General features: G+C 46.5%; 1 protein-coding gene across 1 annotated transcript; it reads left to right on the forward strand.

Annotated features, from left to right (window-relative positions):
- Positions 1 to 11,536: 11,536 nt before the first annotated feature.
- Positions 11,537 to 19,798, forward strand: LOC130473758 (zinc finger protein 271-like). The gene is made up of 6 exons (XM_056845348.1): positions 11,537 to 11,635; positions 12,022 to 12,070; positions 14,050 to 14,117; positions 15,446 to 15,541; positions 18,101 to 18,916; positions 18,983 to 19,798. The coding sequence occupies exons 1-6, from the start codon at positions 11,537 to 11,539 to the stop codon at positions 19,796 to 19,798; spliced, it is 1,944 nt and encodes a 647-aa protein (XP_056701326.1).
- The last annotated feature ends 2,155 nt before the right edge of the window (positions 19,799 to 21,953 follow it).

Below are 21,953 nucleotides of genomic sequence, written 5' to 3' on the forward strand. Positions count from 1 at the left end.
CAATAATCACCCAGAGCCAGTGAGATAGTTGTTCATGGTACCCTGTATCTGTGAGAAGTTGGGAGGGGGAATAAGATCACTCAGTGTGTGAGAAGAGTGCCGGTCAGAACCAACTAGAAGTTTCTCCCTGGCTAGTGCCCTGATTGGGGGAGAGGGGTCATCTGACCCGGGGTTAGAAAGCCATAACTGCAATTAGGCTTTATGGTGGTCACTTTTACCTTTTGCTTTTTCTTCTGCTTGCAACACCGTTATTTGGCAATTCATGTGATGCAAGGCTTGTGCCAGCCTGCACGGCTGAGACCAGAACCAGCTTAGAGGAGTGAGCAAGAGCGCCTGCTAAGTACCAGCTAGTAAGTATTCTGAATAAGTTAGACTCTGTTATTTTCTTGCCAGTGTGCCTTAACTGTAACCTGTGTTTTAATCATTTATTTTGAGTTTTCTTAATAAAGCTTTTTCAGCTTTTTAAAGGCTGTGGTTTCTTTTAATATTCTGGCCTGCGCTCGGTCCCGGTACTACTGGATAGGGCTCAGAGTAATTTCTTGGGGGGACCTCAACACACAAGTGCCCTACCTTGCAGGACTGACTTCTTGATTAGACGGTTGCTGACGTTGTCCTTTGGTCTCTGGCTGGTGGGATAGTAAAGGGGCTGGTGGCAGCGTTACCTTGGGGTTGTGAGGATTCACACCTCAGCACCTTGTGGTTTTGTTCCTGATCAGCCGGTCACCCCTCAGGAGTCTATAAAGTCTTTTGACACCTTCTGTATGCCAAGCCGATGCCACAGTCCCGGGTTTGTGGGAGAGCAGGGAATACATGACTCCCATGTGGCTGTCTGCAGTACGCCACCGGATGAGTGATGACAATCCCAGTCCACAGCCAGCTGCACCAGACTGTACTGGAAAAGTCCCCTGAACCAACAGGGTCAAACTGTCTGCAAACAGCCACTTGGTTGCGAGCCAATTGGCTCCATGTTCTCAACCGGTGAACAGAAGGGGAACTGAACTGGTCAGTATTCGAGCTTCCACACCAGGCAGGGGGAGTTGTTCTGACACAGAGGTACATAGTGTCACCCTACGAACATACTCCTCACAGGCTCAGCAACAACCCTGCTTGTGTTTCAGCTAAACTAAGTTTGATTCCACCTCATGTATTGCTGGCCAGGCTGCTAAGCAGGGAATTTTTTAGTCAATGTCAGGGTTGGAAACAGATAAGAGTAACCTTGAAGGTCATCTAATCCAGCCCTCAGGTCATAAGAAAACCCCTGCCGGATCAGACCAAGGCCCATCAAGTCCAGCAGTCAGTTCACACAGCTGCCAACCAGGTGCCTCTAGGAAGCTGACAAACAAGACGACTGCAGCAACATTATCCTGCCTGTGTCCCACAGCACCAAAGATAATAGGCATGCTCCTCTGATCATGAAGAGACTAGGTATGCATCACAACTAGTATCCATTTTAACTAGTAGCCATGAATAACCCTTTTCTCCATGAACATGTCCACTCCCCTCTTAAAGCCTTCCAAGTTGGCAGCCATCACCACATTTTGGGGCAGGGAGTTCCACAATTTAACTCTGCATTGTGTGAAGAAATACTTCCTTTATCTGTTTTGAATCTCTCACCCTCCAGCTTCAGCAGATGACCTCGCGTTCTAGTATTATGCGAGAGGGATAAAAGCTTCTCCCTGTCCACTCTCTCCAAACCATGCATAATTTTATAGACCTCTATCATGTCTCTCCTCAGCCGCCTTCTTTCCAAGCTAAACAGCCCTGAGCCTTTTAACCACTCCCCATAGGACAGTTGCTCTAGTCCCCTAATCATTTTGGTTGCTCTTTTCTGCACCTTCTCAAGCTCTGTAATATCCTTTTTTAGGTGTGGTGACCAGAACTGTACACAGTATTCCAAGTGTGGTCTCACCATAGATTTGTACAAGGGCAGTATGATATCAGCAGTTTTATTTTCTATGTACAATCGAAAACTTTACCTGGTACAGAAGTCAAGGTGATGGGTTGGTAGTTACTCGGATCCTCCTTTTTACCCTTCTTGAAAACTGGGACAACATTTGCCTGCCTCGACTTCTGGCACCTCACCTGTTTTCCAAGACTTCTAAAAAATTATGGACAGAGGCTCAGAAATTACATTTGGCCCAGAGGACTTTACCTGAAGTCACACTCTGAATCCCCCCTGTGTTAGGAAATTGGGGTTTGCATAAACGTGTGTGGAGTGGGTCAAGAGAAGCCTCTTTTCTTCCAGGCACCAGGAGGCCAAGAGAGTGTTGTGCCGGAGTAATCATTCAGACATACACGCAAGGTACACGCATAAGCTGCTTACAAGCAAAAGCTGTTAGCTGGCAGAAGCCGCTTGAAAGTAACCCATCCCCCTTCTCTGCCTAACAGCCCGCTCTCCCTTTCCTTTAGCACCAAGCAGGTAGGCACACACACACCCATTCCAAGGGCTGGAAATGTAACTTTCGCTTCACCCTGCAAAAGAACACTCTGAGCTTTCTCAAGGAAACAGGCTCCATTCATTAATGTAGCAAGGCTCACGCAGGCGCTGCAGAAACTAATGACAGTCCGTTGACAAGCTAACCACGGATGTTAAGGAAATCTATCATTGTTGTATTGGAATGTCAAATGTGTATAAAACCTCTTGCATTTGCCCTGCTTCGCTGTGACAGGATCGCGGAGCTGTTTGTCTGGATCCTGACTCACCCGGTTATGACTCCTTGGCCAATAAAGCAAGCCGTAAGCTCAAACCAACCTCCTGCCCTCATTGATCTCATTGGACTCTGCGATAATGGGGGGAGCACTACAAGAAAAAGTGGGAGAGGGTGGCCCTTTACTCCGGAGCCCCCAATCTGCAGTGAGACTTTCATTGCAAAGGCCTAAACCTGGAGAGAGTGCCAACATTTTAAAGGGGGAAGTGGGAAGTGGTTTGAGAGAGATTCCCCCTTCCCACAGTGGACACACAGATTTCATTCTCCTCCCTCCCGTCAAATAGAGTGTGCAGGTTTTCAATAACCACCCAGAGCCAGTGAGATACTTGTTCAAGGACCATCTAGCTTAACCCGGTACTATTGGATAGGGCTCAGAGTAATTTTTGGGGGTACCTCAACTCACAAGTGCCCTACCTTGCAGGACTGACTTCTTGATTAGACGGTTGCTGACGTTGTCCTTTGGTCTCTGGCTGGTGGGATAGTAAAGGGGCTGGTGGTAGCGTTACCCTGGGGTTGTGAGGATTCACACCTCAGCACTTTGTGGTTTTGTTCCTGATCAGCCGGTCACCCCTCAGGAGGAGTCTATCAAGTCTTTTGACACCTTCTGTATGCCAAACCGATGCCACAGTCCAGGGTTTGTGGGAGAGCAGGGAATACATGACCCCCATGTGGCTGTCTGCAGTACGCCGCCGGATGAGTGATGACAATCCCAGTCCACAGCCAGCTGCACCAGACTGTACTGGAAAAGTCCCCTGAACCAACAGGGTCGAACTGTCTGCAGACAGCCACTTGGTTGCGAGCCAGTTGGCTCCATGTTCTCAGCTGGTGAACAGAAGGGGGAGCTGAACTGGCCAGTATTTGAGTTTCCCTACCACGCAGGGGGAGTTCTTCTCACACAGAGATGCATGGCGTCACCGTACGAACATACCCCTCACAGGCTCAGCAACAACCCTGCTTGTGTTTCAGCTGAACGAAGTTTGATTCCACCTCATGTATTGCTGGCCAGGCTCCTAAGCAGGGAATGTTTCAGTCAATGGCAGGGTTGGAAACAGGTGAGAGTAATCTTGAAGGTCATCTAGTCCAGCCCTCAGGTCAATGCAGGAGTAGTAAGCTACAGCGCATGCTCAGGAGGGCTCCCAGCCAGGCTCTGGCCAGACATAAACGTGCTTAGCTTCCCAGGCTTGCCACATTAGCGTTCTAGTTGTACCCTTAAAACAATATGCCTGGAAGAACCTGTGGGCAGGGAAGAACTGGACCCACAGATCACGAAGCCCAACTCACTCCTATGCTATCTGGGGAGGTGGAAGGAACCCTGGGGGTCATCTAGTCCAGCCTTCTCGGGAGGGCTCCCAGCCAGACTGACCAGCTGAGCTTCCTGAGGGTTGGTTTCATCAGCCTTTCAGTCATGCCCTTGGAACAACATGGCATGGAACAGCTCACAGCTGGGGACAAAATGTCCCCAGACGGGGAAACCGGACTCCCTCCTATGCACATCTGGGGAGGATGGTCGCACCTCCTCTTCCTCCTCCCCTCCCCCCACATCAATCCCCAATCCAGCACAAAGTCCCCTCTGAGGCTCGGGAGGGAGGGAGCTGATGCTCGGTCACTGAATGTGCTGCCACCCCCTTTATGTCTGCTGGGAAATAACCATCTTGCGATCCCTAAGAGCCACGTGGAGGATGGGAAGGAGCTTCTGGCCGGGCTCACTTGTCTTGAGCCACGTCTATAAAGCCCTTCCCAGGCATCGGCTGCGTGTGCTGCTCCTCCTTTAGGATCCCTCCCGGGGAGCAAGAATGAGCCTCAGCTGGGGTGGGGAAAGGGGGCTGAATCCTGCCTCCCTTTGCAGGGGAATCGGAGCGGGGCTCGGAGGGCTGAAGGATGCAGCTTTTGAAAGGACGAAACGAGAAGGAGGCCCGTTTTGCCTTCGGGACAGAATCAGTCGAAGGGTTAAAGGGAAGGAGTCTCCATTCCTAGAGCGGCATCAACAACAATCAAGACCACCTGACCTGGGACCTGAGCCCCCTCTGGCTCCATTGGGCCGCCCGAGGGGGGAGTTGGGAGCGCCCTGGGGCGAGGAGGGGAAGGAAAGTGCCGGGGGGACTTTTTCAAAGCATTGGTAAGTAATAAGAGAAGATTTCCTTTCCTGGTTTTGAGAGTGGACTAGGCCGGGGGGGAGGGGAGCATTTGGGGGTGCTGCAAAGACTCCTGCAAAATCCCCCCCTCCCCCCACCCCACGACTCCCTAGTGAAGCAATACTCGCTCCTGGCCACGATGACCCAGCGGGCTCCGTTTCCCCCGCAGGGTTTCCCCTCTTGCTCCCCGGGAGCTCCTCTCCCCCCTTGGAGGCAGAGCCCGGCTCCCCCTCAGTACTCTGCACATGCGCCGTTGTGCTGTGGGTTTCTGCGCCTTCGGCTGCTGCCCGCAGACTAGCGAAACGGCTGCTCTTTGGACGGCGTTTTGTTCCGATCCTTCCCGTCAGCCTGGCCTTGTTGTGGTGGGGCAGGCAGGGGGGGTCCCCAGAAGGGCCTGCAGGTTTTCCTCTTGCTGTTCTGGCAGAGCAAACGTGGGTTTTGTTTTTTTGGGAGGGTTCCCCTTTCCATCCTGCTATGGCTTTTTCCTCCTGCCAGCCAATCTTCTTTTCTGGGTCCCTTCTGTGGGTGGGCTCACTTCGGGGGCCTTGGGCGATTGACGGTGTGTTTCTAGCAATCTGCCTCTCCTCTTGCAGTCTGGGGCGCCTGGGAGGATCCGATCCCGTCTCGAAGAGTCACCAAGTTCTCGAAAGTCGTCCTTGGGTTTCTGAAACCAGCCACAACCCCTGACAGACCTCTGCCTTGCTTTGCATGCTTGTAAGACAAAGATGTATTTAGAGAATGTTTATGCCGGCTCTCTTTTATGAGGTGGTGTGGCGGAATGGGCCTGCTCAGATTCTCAGGCCCTCTTCCACTCCTGCCCTCTCCCAGGGATTCTCAACCTCTCCTAGAAGGGGTTGCCTTTTTCTCCTTTCGGGTAACCGCTGCCACCACCTGACCGTTGTAGGACTTGCCCACTGGGGTGGGGGTCAGGATTCCCCCGCCCCCAGCATCCCTCTCAAACCCTGAGGCCCTGCCTCGGTGTCTCCTGCTTACCCCACTTCTGGGTACCACGGGGACAAGATACTGCCCGGGATTGCTACTGGAGAAATAGCTGCTTGCCAACTGCCGGCCTCCCTCCCTCCTAGGGCCCCGTTTTCCAATAGCATGTTCCAAGCTGGTGGAGGACTATGTGGTACAGAGGACTATGGTCAGCATTCAAAGTTGAAAAGTATTTATTAAAAGTAAAACATTTCTAAGCATACTTTTAGCACAGCAACAGGTTGAGCAAGGGATTCAAAAGAACTGGGAGAAACGCAATTCCTCTGTCCCTCTCTCTATACATGCCCTATCAGATGTTGGAATATAGGACAGGATCTCAAACTGAGGGTACTGTAAGTCTCCATCTAGATTCCATTACCTGGAAGGTTTAATCAGCGCCTTGGGCCAGCACATGGTCAAAGATGGCTGACTCCTCCCGGCCTTAGATGAGCTCTGTCTTCCCTGAGTGTCCCAGTCAAAAGAGGGCTCTCTCCTCCCTCTCGGCAGTTTTAATCCTTTTCTGTCTTCATCCACTGACTAGGTCAACCTGGGTCAAAGAAGTTTTTCCTGGAACCTCCAGAAACTTTCTTCCTGGAGCCCCTTCTAGCATTTTAAAACCTCCAAGTCCCATTTCGTCACAGGTGGCATAAAAAGTAAAATATCATAATAAACCTAAAAGATCCATCATTAAAAGTCCATCATGACCCTGCCACAGCATAAGAACATAGATCTTGGAGCAGCTGAAAATGAATAGTAGTTCCCAGACCAGAAACAGCCTATAAAGTGTTGTGTACAGTGAGGGGAAAAAGTATTTGATCCCCTGCTAAACTTGCCCGTTTGCCCTCTGACGAAGAAATGACCAGTCCATAATTTTAATGGTAGGTTTATTGTAGCTGTGAGAGACAGAATAACAACAGGAAAGCCCCCAGAAACCCAGAAGACAAAAGTCAGAAATTGTTGTGTATTTTTTTCATATTTTTAATTATTATTTCTTTTTATACAAGTTTCAAATATATATTTCTTATTCAACATACATTGTTTGTATATCGTACTTTTCTCATTCCCTTTCCACCCCTCCCATCCCCCTCCCTAACCCCGCTCCTTCTCCTTGTAATTTTTAGTCTCTTAACCCCAGCCACGGGCACAAAGTCTGGATCTTCCACCAAATGTCTTTTCTTCCTTCCATTGATATAGGTCTTCTATCTACTCCTGATTTCCCTGTTCTTATCTTCCCATGAAGTCTTCTGACGCATCATCTCGATGATATCTGACTGTATAAATTCAAACAGATAGTTGTGCCAGATTTCTATAGTCCATTTACTTTTATCTATACTTGATGCTGTTTTATGTCTGCTAGATATATGAGTGGGATTGGGTTGTAAGCCAATAAATTCATGCGCCTCTTTCAGACCCCATTTTCCCAAATTAATTGTTTTATCTTTTGTAATATCGATATTAAGATCCCCTGCTATAATAATTTCCCCCTCTGAAAATTGTTTGGGCGTAAATATTTACTATTGTATACCTCTTACCTTCCAATTTAAATTTAACTAATAAGTATCTACTGTCTCTATCTACTATTTTTTCCACTTCCTCCACTTTATATTTCTTATGAATCAAGACTGCTATCCCTTTGACCTTAGTATCACTTCTAGCTTCTGCTAATGTCACCCAGGCCGTATCCTTTAAAAGCAGCTTGTTATCATTTTTTTTCTTATGTGTTTCCTGGAGGCATAATACATCAGTCTTTTGGTCTCTTGCCAGTTTAGATATCCTGTATCTCTTGAAATCCGAAGTTAGTCCATTGACATTCAGTGTAAGTAATCTTATTAACCTATCCATATTCCTTATTACTTTGGGTCTTGAGGCTCCGTGGCTGAGGGTATTTTATATAGTTTGCTAACCCACCCCTTCCCTTTCCCGTCCCGCCCTGTGGTAGAGAAACCATTTGGGGATAAAAAAAATCCCCTCTCTCCACCTCATGGAGTGCACGCATCCCCTCCCTCTCCTAAACTCTCTTAAATATTATACATTAGCTCAATTAACATTTGTATACTTCCTTTTAGATAGTTCCACTTTGTGAGTCTGTCCTAGGGCGTTTTTCAGCTCTTCCTGACCCTTCTTCCTCAGGGTCCTCTTCAAATTCTGCTTCTTCTTCCATTTCTTGCTCTCCCATATCTTCTGTATCAATTCCCAACTGTTTTAGTAGTTCTTTCACTTCAGAGGTATTGAGTGCCATAAGCCTTTTTAAATCTTCAAAAAATAATTATTGAGGATGGGTAACCCCATGTAAATTTTACATTATTTACATGCAGCTTTTGGGCATAGGGACGCATTAAATTCTTTTTCTTGAGAGTCTCTTGGCAAAAGTCTTGCCTCACCCATACTCTTCTCCCTCTGAAGCACAGGTCCTTCTTCTTTTTCAGTTCTTTATATATTTGTTGTTGAAAATTTTCTCTTGTGAATTTGATTATAACATCATGGGGGGCTCCACCCCTCCCTCTTCTTTGCAAGCGGTGTGCTCGTTCTATTTCGTCTGGTTGAAGCTTGACTCCATTATCTGTAAGCCACTCCTTAAGAGTCCCTTCTAAACTCTTGGCAGAAACTTCCTCAGAAATCCCTGCCAAAATTAAATTAGCCCTTCTGTTACGGTCAGAGAGTTCATTAATTTGCTGGGTTAAGTGAGCAATCTTCTGCACGTTTTCTGTTGCAAGTTCTTTTGTGGAAGAAGCTGTTTGCTTAATCCCTATCTCCTTTCCCACCTTGGCTACGTCATCCCTTATAGACTTAATTTCGTCGCTCATTTTATTTTGAAATGCTATCACAATGTTATGAAGAGCAGATATTTGTTCTGACAGTTCCTTGATATTCTTTGCCATCTTTAGAAGCTGATTGGGGGAGTTAATAAGTAAGCTGTTTGCGGCCTCAAGGCATTCCCACACAGAAGGGCTATAAATAAAGCAGTCTTACCGGTGTTGAAATTCCAAAATTTATCTCCTCTGCTTCTCTTAGTTTTTCTCCCCTCTTATCTCGTTGTATATGCTAGGATTCTCTTATTTACATTCTTTTTGAGCTATAAATTCTTTAGTTCAAAGGAGAGCTCGGAGTACAGCGTCTGTCTTGGTTTAGCGCATGTATACACCCCCCCGATTGATGTGCATTATAATGAGTGAAATAAGTATTTGATCCCCTATCAACCAGCCAGATTAGGGTTAGGGTTCTGCTGTCGACAGAAGCAATCAATCCATCAGATTCCAAACTAGCCACCATGACCAAGACCAAAGAGCTGTCCAAGGATGTCAGGGACAAGATTGTAGACTTGCACAAGGCTGGACTGGGCTACAAGAGTATTGTCAAGCAGCTTGGTGAGAAGGTGACAACCCTAACCCTCAACCTCCCTCGGTCTGGGGCTCCATGCAAGATCTCATCTCGTGGAGTTGCAATGATCATGAGAGCGGTGATGAAGCAGCCCAGAACTACACGGGGGGAACTTGTCAATGACCTCAGGGCACCTGGGACCATAGTCACCTGAAAACAGTTGGTAACACACTACGCCGTGAAGGACTGAGGTCTTGCAGAACCCGCAAGTTCCCCTTGCTCAAGACAGCACATGTACAGGCCCGTCTGCAGTTTGCCAATGCACATCTGAATGACCCAGAGGAGAACTGGGTGAAAGTGTTGTGGTCAGATGAGACCAAAATCGAGCTCTTTGGCATCAACTCAACTCGCCGTGTTTGGTGGAGGAGGAATGCTGCCTACGACCCCAAGAACACCATCACCACCATCCAACATGGAGGGGGACATATGCTTTGGGGGTGTTTTTCTGCTAAGGGGACAGGACACCTTCACCCCATCGAAGGGACGATGGACGGGACCATGTATCGTCAAATCTTGGGTGAGCACCTCCTTCCCTCAGCCAGGGCATTGAAAATGGGTCAAGGATGGGTATTCCAGCATGACAATGACCCAAAACACACGGCCAAGGCAACAAAGGAGTGTCTCAAGAAGAAGCACATTAAGGTTCTGGAGTGGCCTAGCCAGTCTCCAGACCTTAATCCCATCGAAAATCTGTGGAGGGAGCTGAAGGTTTGAGTAGCTACACATCAGCCTCGAAATCTTACTGACTTGGAGAGGATCTGCAAAGAGGAGTGGGACAAAATATCTCCTGAGATGTGTGCAAACCTGGTGGCCACCTACAAGAAAAGTCTGACCTTGCCAACAAGGATTTTGCCAACAAGGATTTTGCCACCAAGTACTAAGTCATCTTTTGCAAAGGGATCAAATACTTATTTCACTCATTATAATGCACATCAATCTGTGACTTTTGTCTTCTGGGTTTCTGGGGGTTTTCCTTTTATTCTGTCTCTCACAGCTACAATAAACCTACCATTAAAATTATGGACTGGTCATTTCTTCGTCAGAGGGCAAACGGGCAAATTTAGCAGGGGATCAAATACTTTTTTCCCTCACTGTATGTACTTTTGGTTAGGAGTTTGGGACAGTAGGCAAGGGCAACCCGCTGAGCTTGGGGTTTTCTCCAGGGCTCCAAATCCCGGAGTGCCCATTGGCCACTAGCGCCATTGGGCACTAAGATCGTTCCCTCCCAATCACGACCCAGGGGGGGAGTGGCCGCAAATGGCCAGGGGGGCATATAAGCGGGGGGTCTGACCACAGTTCCCCAGTTCTGTTCTTGCTTGCAATAAACCCGTTTGTGTTGGAACTCCGTCTCTGACCTTGTGTGTCCTCCCCATGCGGACTTAACATAAACATTAACTCCTTAATTAAAAGGAGCCCTTTAAAAAATCTTGTTTTTATTTGGCATGCAGTGCTCTTCTGACTTCTTAGCATATTTAGATAGCTAGTCAAAAGGTTGGGGTCTTTCAAAATTGAAGATAAGGTCTTCCTTCCTCTTCTCCGGATCCCCCACTGATCCGCTGGTTCCATGATCTTTCCATGATGTTTGGATTGGGGTCATCCAACGCCTCTAGGACTCTAAGCAGCTCCACCCTGTTTCTTATTCCCTGTTTCCAACTGTTCTGTAAATTGGCATCCTGCTCCCATGCAGGGTTCTCTGGTTGGAGAATGCTGCAGGAGTCTTTCCTTTTGAGCAGCAAATGCTAATTTGGTGAACCGGGTTTGTTTCCCCACTCCTACCCATGAAGCCAGCTGGGTGACCATGGGCTAGTTACAATACTCTTAAGAGCTGTCTCAGCCCCGCTTACGTCACAAGGTATCTGTTCTGGGGAAGGGAAGGTGATTGTAAGCCGGTTTGATTCTGCCTTAAGTGGTAGAGAAAGTCGGCATATAAAAACCAACTCTTCTTCTTTATAGCTTACCATGCTCCCTTCTGCTAATTATGCACTCATTTCAGTGTTAGTCTTCTGAACTCTTGTTTGATTTTGCTACAATAGACAAACACCCTTGATTCTAGTATGACCTTTTGTGAATTCGAGCTCTTCTTCAGATGCAGAGTTCACATGTGTGTGTGTATAAATTCTCAACGCAAAAATCAGCCTTGGCTTCTCAGGAGGTCACAGATCCAACTCTTGTCTTTACAGAAGAATCTGTCAGTGGAGGAAGGTGACGTGCTAGTCCAGGTGGAGGCTCTTTGGAGTGGGAGGGAGGATGAGGAGAGAACCGGACTCAGCTTTTCCTGAATAAAGAAAAGGGCCTGATGCCACCAAGGCTGGGAAAAGAAGGGAACTGTGCGAAGGAACCATGCAGAAGAGCCTGGGAGACAACGACGTCCTCCCTCCAGATGTGCAGCACCAGCAATTCAGGCAGTTTCAATATCAGGAGGCCGAGGGGCCCCGAGAGGTCTGCAGCCGACTCCATAATCTTTGCAGTCAGTGGCTGGAGCCAGAAAGGCACAGCAAGAAGGAGATGCTGGACCTGGTGATCCTGGAGCAGTTCCTGGCCGTCCTGCCCCCAGAGATGGAGAGCTGGGTCAGGGAATGTGGGCCAGAGACCAGTGCTCAGGCGGTGGCCCTGGCAGAAGGCTTCCTTCTGAGCCAGGCAGAGGACAAGAATCAGGACCAGCAGGTGAGAAGTTATCATCTAGGTAGTGTGGGGGAGCATATGGTAATATCCAAGATCCCCTCGAAATTGACACGGGTTGCTCCAACTTTTTGGACCCCCCTTTCTGTTTTCATCTCCCTTTTCTCACCAGCCTTGCCTTTCACGGATCCCCACTTCTATTTCAGGTGCAGGAGAGGATGGCACAGGAGTGTTACCACGGAGCAAACTTTCTAGGTAAGATCAAGAGGGGTTCAAGCCCACTGGATTGCCTCCTTGGGAGTAGGGGGGCTGCTCTGATGCCCCCTGCTCTTGCGTGGGAAAGATGCTCCACTCCATCCTTTCTTGTAGAAACGGAGAAGCGGTTTAAAATCACTGCAGGATAATTTAAAATCACTGCAGGATAATTTGACAAATACAGTAAGGGAGTTGAGGACAAAGATGCCTCCAAACTCAAATGGTGATGGTTAATGTCAAAAATTGGGAAAATAGTTCATTGGGCCAACAGAAAGAGATAGAAACTCAAAGGTTTTCATGAGCTCTTATTCCTTAATAACTTCCAATACTTTTAAGTGAAGGGCTTTTTGTTATGCAGTCATGTACTGATACTAGCTGGTCAAATGACTGTAAATAAACTGAACTCAGCAGCTATGCAATTGTCAACAGGGCGAAGAGGTGCATCTAGAGTTGATAAATCGGAGAAGGATGGAGGTGGAAGGTGGCAGTCAGTGGTTTTAAAGCTACGTTGTATCCGACTGGGTGTAAAATGCCAGCGTAGGTGATGTTTTGTCAAAAGATGATCTTGGGTCATTCTGTTAAAACCCATGTTTGGCAGTATGACACCCCTGGTTTCCTAATTCTTACTGAATATGATATTATGTTATTATTGTCAATAACAATACAGCGCAGCTCCATGGGTCCTTATTTTGAAAGCCCTAAACAGCCTGGAACCACCCACCCAAATTTGAAACACCACCTCTCATGATATACCCCTTAGAAGATATACCCCCTCATCAGGAGATAATCTCCTAGTGGACCCTGGCCCAAAGATCATTTGACTGTCCTAAACCAGGGACAGAGCCTTTTTGGTGCTGGCCCTTACCTGGTGGAACTCTGCCTAGGGAGATCCGAGCCCTGAGAGATGTTGCTCAGTTTCACGGGGCTTGCAGGACAGAGATGTTCCGCCAGGCATATGGTTGAGGACAGCGATGGTTCTATACCAAGGTGGGCCATTCGTTGGGACCGCTTCCTGAACCCACCCTGACTTTATTTTGTTGGCCTCCACATCAGTCACCATATTATGTCATTCTTATCCTGTCTTTGTTGTCCATTTTGTGTGGTTTAATTCGACTCCCGATTTCTTGTAAAAAAATGGTAGTTTAAAATTTTTTACGGGGTGGAATCTGATATAAGGGGCCATCATCAGCCAGGTTTTATAAATTTGGGGATTTGTTATTGTATTGTGTTTTTATTCATATTATTTAATTTTATATTGTAATTGGTGTTAACATACTGATGTTTTTGTTTGCATATTGTAAGCCACCGTGAGCCTTTTTTTTGGTGGGGAAAGAGCGGGATAAAAATCTAATAACAGACTGTAATAAATGGAATTGTTAATAATACTAACACTATTTTCTTTTCTGCTCTGACTTTCTAACTGGGACTCAAAGCAGAATATATGTATGATAAAAAGAAACACAATCAGTAAGGAGTGGATTACAAGATAGGATAACAGTATTAGATTGGATAAGAATCTTTGAATTTAACAGCACAGAATCTTCGTGAGGCTAATTAAAGCATTTAGGCTAGGATTGTAGGCTGGGGGTGGGGAAACGTCAAAGAAGGCATGCAAATAGAATACAGAAGTGCATCAGTAGCATCTGCCACCTTGTCGTCTCAGTACAGTCAAGAGGGTAACAGCTGGTCCTTCACCAAAAGCAAGGCTGCCTTTTCCCGGCTGGGCTGGGATTTGTAGCTGCTTTTCTGCCCTTCTTTACTACTTCCTGTTTCTTGCATTGCAGAGTTCTTTATTCTAAATTCTGTGAATTCTGATTTTGCAAAAGATTGGAGGCAAAAATGGTATGCAAACTGAGGATGCAGGGACAATTGTGATCATGAGCCAAGAGACAGAGAATCTAGTTCCCCTGCCAAGAAAGTATAATGCAAAGTACTTGGAAAGCATAGAACTCCTTCTGTTGACTTTCTTATCCTTCCAGTTGATGCCATAAAACCTATGATGGAGAATCATGATGGAGAAAAAGCGGCTTCTGTACAGACAGATTGCGTAAGTGTGGATCTGTGGATCAGGCCCTTGGGTGTCTCCCCGCACCCTCCCTAAGCAGGGGAGAATCTCCCTCTTTCTCTTTCCCTCGTCTGCTCTCTGTGCTGCTCACTGAATAGAAAATGAAAACGGCCGATGAAAGTTTGAACCCTGAAATCAAACATCTAATTATTGTCCTTTTGGAATGGCCCTACGAAGGGGAAGAGCTGTTAAGATTATCTGTGATGGCAGAGGAGTTTCTTCTTTCTCTTTTCAGGGTCTGGTGACCTTTCAGGAGGTATTCGTTCATTTCACTGAGGAGGAGTGGGGCCTGCTGGATCCGGACCAAAGAAGGCTTCACAAGGAAGTCATGGCGGACAATTATCAGAATGTGGCCTCCCTGGGTAAGGTGCTCATTTCCCTTGATTGATAGATGCTGAAAGCAGAAACCATTCCTTCTGAGAAGGACCTCAGCTCTGACCTGAATGGCCAAGGCTAGCCCTGAAGTAGGTCAGTGCCTTTCAGTGATTATGCTGTTAGAATTGACCCCTTATTCAGATAATCACCTAATAAGCAGGACACAAATTACTTACAGAAGTAAGTCTTTTTATTGTATAACTTCAATATAAAATGTGTATATGCATGTATTGTAAAGCCTTTAAAGTGTATACAAGAATATGAGCAAGTTCTATACACTAAGTAGTCTGAAAATCCAAAACTTAAAATATAACAGTTAAAGAAGTGTGATTTAGTTAAAAGAATCTGATTCACAATATCTAGAAGAGCATTTAAGTAAGTAGATAGACATACGAAACCAGGTCTCTTCTGAGAACCTCTTGGTCTACACAAAGACTTGGAGAGATCGGACTTTCGTACCTTTCTGCACTCATATTTATATGTCCCCAATATTAATTAAATAATAGGAGAGCAGAAAATCTTGCTATATTTCAACCTCTGAAGCAGTCAGGATTGAGCAACCAAAGTAGCTTCTGGGTCACTGCTGTTCCTTGCTACAATATTCTTACTATAGCATTGTTGACATGGCAACATACTGAATAGGCCTAGGCATGGCTCACAGAGTCAGTCAAATGAGGTGGTGGAGCCCTGAGGCAAGAAATTAAAGAGAAACCGGATTTCAGCAGGTGAAGTTTGGCTCTGTGTCCTGATGAGCTTCACTTGCTGAATTCCTGCCTCTGAGGCTTCTCTTTAATTCAGTTGGGCTGCTGCAGTTTTTCCGTTCTAAGTTGGAGGGAAAGGGGGGCTCTGTCTACGCTCGAGTCTGGTTTAAAGATCTGAATCTTTCTTAGAGTTGGAATGTCTGGAAGTCACTGATCTCTTTCTTTCCCCCAAAGAAGGACTTCTGCTTCTCCAACCTGATTCCATATCCCCAGTGGAAGAAGCAGGAGATCCATTTGTCCAAGACGCAGAAGAACCAGAGGGATCAGCAGGTATTTGCTGACTTGTGTGGTGGGAGTGGATAGGACTTCTATTGGGCTTAATTTCACCAGCTGGAGAACGGAGGGATTCCTCACGAGGCGACAGCCTGAGCATGGCCAGGAAAGCTTCCTGAAGTGTGAAAGAGAAATTAAACAGGAACAAAATGCTGGCTGGTTTGTACCTGAGATTGGCAGGAAATGTTTATTGAGTGCTCAGCTTTAATACACATTAATTTATTTATATGCTGCCTCTTCGCAGACCTGCTCAAGTTAGCTCAGAACTAAAAACAATATCAAAAAATCCTAAATACTACCTAAAAATCCAGGGACACAAGAAGAATGCAAAAAAGCCACAAAGTTGCCTCATAAATCTCCTGAGAAACAATCAAGTTTAAAGAAGACCCAAAAATGCTGTAGACATAGTTTATCTAGATTTCAGTAAGGCTTTTGATACGGTTCCACATAATATTCTAGTTGACAAATTGGGAAAATGTGGGTTAGATGCTATTATTGTTAGATGGATCTGCAACTGGATCGTACCGAAAGAGTGATAGTTAATGATTCCTCATCCATTTGGAGAGAAGTGACTAGCGGAGTTCCTCAGGGATCTGTGCTGGGCCCTGTGTTGTTCAACATCTTTATAAATGATTTGTATGAAGGAATAGAGGGGATGCTTACTCAATTTGCAGATGATACTAAATTGGGAGGGGTAGCAAATATGGTAGAAGACAGAGCCAAGATGCAGGATGATCTTGTCAGGCTGGAGAAATGGGCTAGAACTAATAAAATGCACTTCAACAAAGATAAATGTAAATGCATAATTATAGGATGGGGGAGACTTGTTTGAGCAGTAGTGTGTGTGAAAAGGATCTTGGGGTCTTAGTAGACCAAACTCTGAACATGAGTCAGCAGTGTGATGTGGTAGCTAAAAAAGCAAATGCAGTCTTGGGCTGCATCAACAGAAGTATAGTGTCCAGATCACGCGAAGTGATGGTATCGCTTTACTCTGCTCTGGCTAGACCTCAACTAGAGTACTGTGTTCAGTTTTGGGCACCACAATTTAAGAAAGATGTAGAAAAGGTGGAACTTGTCCAGAGAAGGGCAACAAAGATGGTGAGGTCTCTGGAGACCAAGTCCTATGAGGAAAGGTTGAAGGAGCTGGGTATGTTTAGCCTGAAGAGGAGAAGACTGAGAGGGGATATGATAACCATGTTCAAGTACTTGAAGGGCTGTCATATAGAGGAGGGTGCCGAGTTGTTTTCTGTTGCTCAAGAAGGTTGGACCAGAACCAACGGGTTGAAATTAAATCACACTGTCCTTCAATGTTACTACTCTGAAGATGCCTGCCACAGTTGCTGGCGAAACGTCAGGACAGAAAATTCCAAGACCACGGTTACACGGCCCGGATAACCTACAAGAACCAATGAACTCTGACCGTGAAAGCCTTCGACAATATTTTAAATCAAAAGAGTTTCCGTCTAGACATTAGGAAGAATTTTATAACAGAGCGGTTCCTCAGTGGAACAGGCTTCCTTGGGAGGTGGTAAGCTCTCCTTCTCTGGAGGTTTTTAAGAGGCTAGATGGCCATCTGTCAGCAAAGTTGATTCTGTGACCTTAGGCAGATGATGAGAGGGAAGGCATCTTGGCCATCTTTTGGTCACTAGGGGTGTGGAGGGGGGAGGTAGTTGTGAATTTCCTGCATTGTGCAGGGGGTTGGACTTGATGGCCCTGGTAGTCCCTTCCAGCTCTATGATTCTATGAACAGCTAACCCTCACCCAAGTTAAAGCCTAGTTGGAAAGACATGTTTTCCCCTCTGTAGGTCAGCTCCAGGCAAGTTTAAAGGGTGGGGGAACATTCCCCGGACGAGGGGCACCAATGGAAATGCCCAGTCTCCAGTCCCCACCTACCTCAGCTCACCAGGCAGGTCCACAGAACACAGGGCTTGGGAGGCTGAACTTTTTGGGGGGTGGGGAGTATGGTGAGCTTTTGAAGTTTGGGGCTGAGATTGGGTCTCCATAGTCTAGGTGTTGTAAAGCTCTGCTCCAAACTGGCTGTCCAGTGAACACCATCAGTTCTGCATTCGAATATAGAAAGAGATGTGCTAGATGTCCCCCTAGTCCAGCTTCCTATTTCACACGGAGGTCAACTAGAGTCCCTGGAAGGTTCACAAATAGAGGAGCAGCTCCAAAGCATCCCTCTTCAGAAAGCGACTGCCTCTAAACATGGAGGTTCCACTGGGCTACCTTGTCTCTTCTGGAATGCCCTTCAAGGAAGCATCAATAGCTGAGTCATACAGGGTAGGATTTGACTCTCCTTTAAGTGATCCCGGTTCTGTCGTTATGGAGAGCAGTTAATAGCCTTCTTTACTTGATTCCGCTTTTGCTTGAAGGTCTTACCAGGCATTTCTCTTTATTGCAGCGGCTGATGTTCCCCAGAAAAAGCCCAAGGGTGAACCACAACAGCTCCTATTATCTGAAAAGCACCAGAAAAGAAATACTGGAACAAAAGGGAAGAGGGGGAAGAAATGTGTTGCTTCCCAGGCTGCTGAATCCCAGGTGTTTAATACACAGTGGAGAATCCACACAGGGGAGAAGCCTGATAAGTGCTTGAAGGGTGGAAGGAGCTTTGCTTGGAAGGGAGACCTTTCTGGCCGCCAGCGTATCCACCCTGGGGAGAAACCTTATAAATCCTTGGAGTGTGGAAAGGGCTTCGCTTCGAGTTCAAATCTTACTTTCCATCAGCGTATCCACACTGGGGAGAAACCTTATAAATGCTTGGAGTGTGGAAAGGCCTTTGCTTCTAGTTCAGAGCTTATTGTCCATCAACGTATCCACACTGGGGAGAAACCTTATAAATGCTTGCAGTGTGGAAAGACCTTTGCTAGGCGTTCAAGCCTTACTATCCACCAGCATATCCACACAGGAGAGAAACCTTATAAATGCTTGCAGTGTGGAAAGGCCTTTGCTTGGAATTCACAGCTTACTATGCATCAGCGTATCCACACTGGGGAGAAACCTTATAAATGCTTGCAGTGCAGAAAGGCCTTTGCTTCAAAATCAGAGCTTACTGTCCACCAACGTTTCCACACTGGGGAGAAACCTTATAAATGCTTGCAGTGTGGAAAGAACTTTGCTGTCCGTTCACACCTTACTGTCCATCAGCGTATCCACACTGGTGAGAAACCTTATAAATGCTTGCAGTGTGGAAAGAGCTTTGCTCACAATTCAGCTCTTATAGTCCATCAGCGTACCCACACTGGGGAGAAACCTTATAAATGCTTGCAGTGCAGAAAGGCCTTTGCTTCGAAATCAGAGCTTATTGTCCATCAACGTATCCACACTGGGGAGAAACCTTATAAATGCTTGCAGTGTGGAAAGAACTTTGCTGTCCGTTCACACCTTACTGTCCATCAGCATATCCACACTGGTGAGAAACCTTATAAATGCTTGCAGTGTGGAAAAAGCTTTGCTCGGCGTTCTCACGTTACTATCCATCAGCGTATCCACACTGGGGAGAAACCTTATAAATGCTTGCAGTGTGGAAAGAGCTTTGCTACCTGTTCAAACTTTACTATCCATCAGCGTATCCATACTGGGGAGGAACCTTATAAATGCTTGCAGTGTGGAAAGAGCTTTCCTCGGCGTTCACTCCTTACTCTCCACCAGCGTATCCACACTGGGGAGAAACCTTATAAATGCTTAGAGTGTGGAAAGGCCTTTGCCTCGAATTCACATCTTAATGTCCATCAACGTATCCACACTGGGGAGAAACCTTATAAATGCTTGCAGTGTGGAAAGGCCTTTGCCTCGAATTCAGAGCTTATTGTCCATCAGCGTATCCACACTGGGGAGAAACCTTATAAATGCTTGCAGTGTGGAAAGAGCTTTGCTCGGAATTCACAGCTTACTATCCATCAGCGTATCCACACTGGGGAGGAACCTTATAAATGCTTGCATTGTGGAAAGAGCTTTGCTCAGAGTTCATATCTTACTATCCATCAGCGTATCCACACTGGGGAGAAACCTTATAAATGTTTGCAGTGTGGAAAGAACTTTGCTGTCTATTCACGCCTTACTGTCCATCAGCGTATCCACACTGGTGAGAAACCTTATAAATGCTTGCAGTGTGGAAAAAGCTTTTCTCAGCGTTCTCACTTTACTATCCATCAGCGTATCCACACTGGGGAGAAACCTTATAAATGCTTGCAGTGTGGAAAGAGCTTTGCTCGGCGTTCAAACCTTAATGCTCATCGACTAATACACACTTGAGAAACTATATCAGAGCTTGGATTGTGGAAACAGCCTTCCTTGGATTCACGGGCTTATTGTTTCTGAATGAATCCACACCAGAGGAGGAGCCACATCATCGCTTGGAATGTGGAAGGAACCATATGAACAAGAACGAATGCTGCCAGTTTTGCAAGATCTTCAGCCTCCATCCCAACCTTGCCAGGAGTCATAATGTAGACTTTTTGTGCTCAATTCAGCTTTAGCTTGGTAGGCTGTAAGTAAGCCTAAATGTTAGTGTCATTTTCTTTAAAATGACCTTTTTAAAACCGATACCGCTGGAGGAGAGAGAGGAACCTGCTCGGTAGGCCAGGGAACTTTTTGTCACTGAGCTGGTAATTGCAGTTAAAGGCCTTCCTCTTTTGCCAGTCAGAGAGACAACAGATGCTACAGCAATGCCATTTTCTGTTGTCATCTTTGCATTATTGGGCAACAGGATGGGAACGTTATAGATTCTCCCGCCTCCATCAGAAAAACGGCTTTTTTGCCCAGCGGTCATTTAATTGTGTATGAGAACGTGGCTAAAATATCTGTTTCAAGTTACTGAAAGCCATATAGAATTGGTTAAACAGTTCTTTTTGGTGGGCATAAGCGCATCACGTGTTGTTGCGAGCTTTGGGACCTAACTGCTCAATACAGTATTCCAGTGTCCTGAGAAATAGACATGCACTGAGGATTCACAGGGGCATGGGGCCTGATTCAGAGCATGTGGGAAGAAGGGGCTTCAGCCTCCCAATCAGATATGGCTGGAGTTTGCTCCATTGCGGAACCTTTATATATACTGAGGAGCCCCACATGCAAGCTGCCCGTCTTTCTGTGTCCCTGTCCAAATTGGCCTGCTGTGCCCCTTAGAATTCAGTTCCAAGCATGAAATTCCAAGAGGTGAAGTGATAACCACGTTCAGGTATTTGAAGGGCTGTCAGAGAGAGGATGGTGCCGAGTTGTCGGACAGGGCCAGCAGGTGGGAATTAAACCAAAAGAGTTTTCGGTTAAACATTAGGAAGAACTTCTTGAAAATGGCTTCTTTGCGGGGTGGTGGGCTCTCCTTTGGAAGTTTTAAAGCAGAGGCTAGATGGCCATCTGACAGCAATGCTGATTCTGTAGATTTGGGTGGCTCAGAAGGAAGGCAGGAAGGGATGTGTCAGTGTTCAGCTCTTGTGGCCCTTTTTTACATGTCAGGAAGAAACTTTCCTCTAGCCAGATTGGTCATGGATCGTGGAGGATTTGTACCTTCCTCTGAACATACAGCAGGGGTCACTGCGGAAGTTGGGCAGGGGGAGGTAGTTGTGAGTTTCCTGCATTATGCCTGGGGTTGGACATTGGAGGTCCCTTCCAGCTCTATTCTGTGTTTCTAAATGAGGCCTGGATTATACAGCTGTCCTATCTCGTCAAGACATCTTATGGAGGGGTGCCACAGACCTTGTGTTAATAGATTATCTTGCATTAGGAACAGGTTCTCTGCCCTGCTTGCTCCTCTCGCCAGATTCTGCCTCCTGCCAAGAGAGCAGTAGGATGAACTAATGGCCGGTGCATTCATCCTTTTTGCCAAACTGTATTCAAAATGTAATTATATCAAACATACCCCACCTTTTCCCCCAGTTGGAACATTTGGAAAACTGAGTGCTGCTCTGGTCACTGTATCTCAAAAAAGACATTGGAGTGCTGGAGAAAACTGAGACGAGGGCAGCCAAGATGACTGGGGTGGGGGCTTGGAACTGTGAGGAAAGGCTGCAGATTGTGGGCCTTTTCAGTCTTGAAAAGGGGATCTGATAGGGGTTTTTGAAATTATGGCCAATTTTGAACCTCTTGGTTTCTTCTTCTTGTATTCTACCTGTCATTCCTACGGATGAACATCTCCAGGCTACCGTTAGTCATAGAATCATAGAGTTGGAAGGGACCACCAGGGTCATCTACTCCTACCCCCTGCACAATGCAGGAAATTCACAACTACCTCCCCCCCCCCAACCCCCAGTGATCCCTAGTACATGCACAGAAGATGGCCAAGATGCCTTCCCTGACATCATCTGCCTAAGGTTGTAGAATCAGCATTGCTGACAGATGGTCATCTAACCTCTTCTTAAAAACCTCCAGGGAAGGAGAGCTTACCACCTCCTGAGGAAGCCTATTCCACTGAGGA

The sequence above is a fragment of the Euleptes europaea genome, chromosome 1, assembly GCF_029931775.1.
Source record: "Euleptes europaea isolate rEulEur1 chromosome 1, rEulEur1.hap1, whole genome shotgun sequence".
NCBI classification, from domain to species: Eukaryota; Metazoa; Chordata; class Lepidosauria; order Squamata; family Sphaerodactylidae; genus Euleptes; species Euleptes europaea.

Coding starts and splice junctions, on each gene's coding strand:
- LOC130473758 (XM_056845348.1), top strand. CDS start 11,537: ATGCAGAAGAGCCTGGGAGACAACGACGTCCTCCCTCCAGATGTGCAG. Junction 12,071..14,049: donor CCACGGAGCAAACTTTCTAG/GTAAGATCAAGA, acceptor TTATCCTTCCAG/TTGATGCCATAAAACCTATG. Junction 15,542..18,100: donor AGAACCAGAGGGATCAGCAG/GTATTTGCTGAC, acceptor TTTAATACACAG/TGGAGAATCCACACAGGGGA.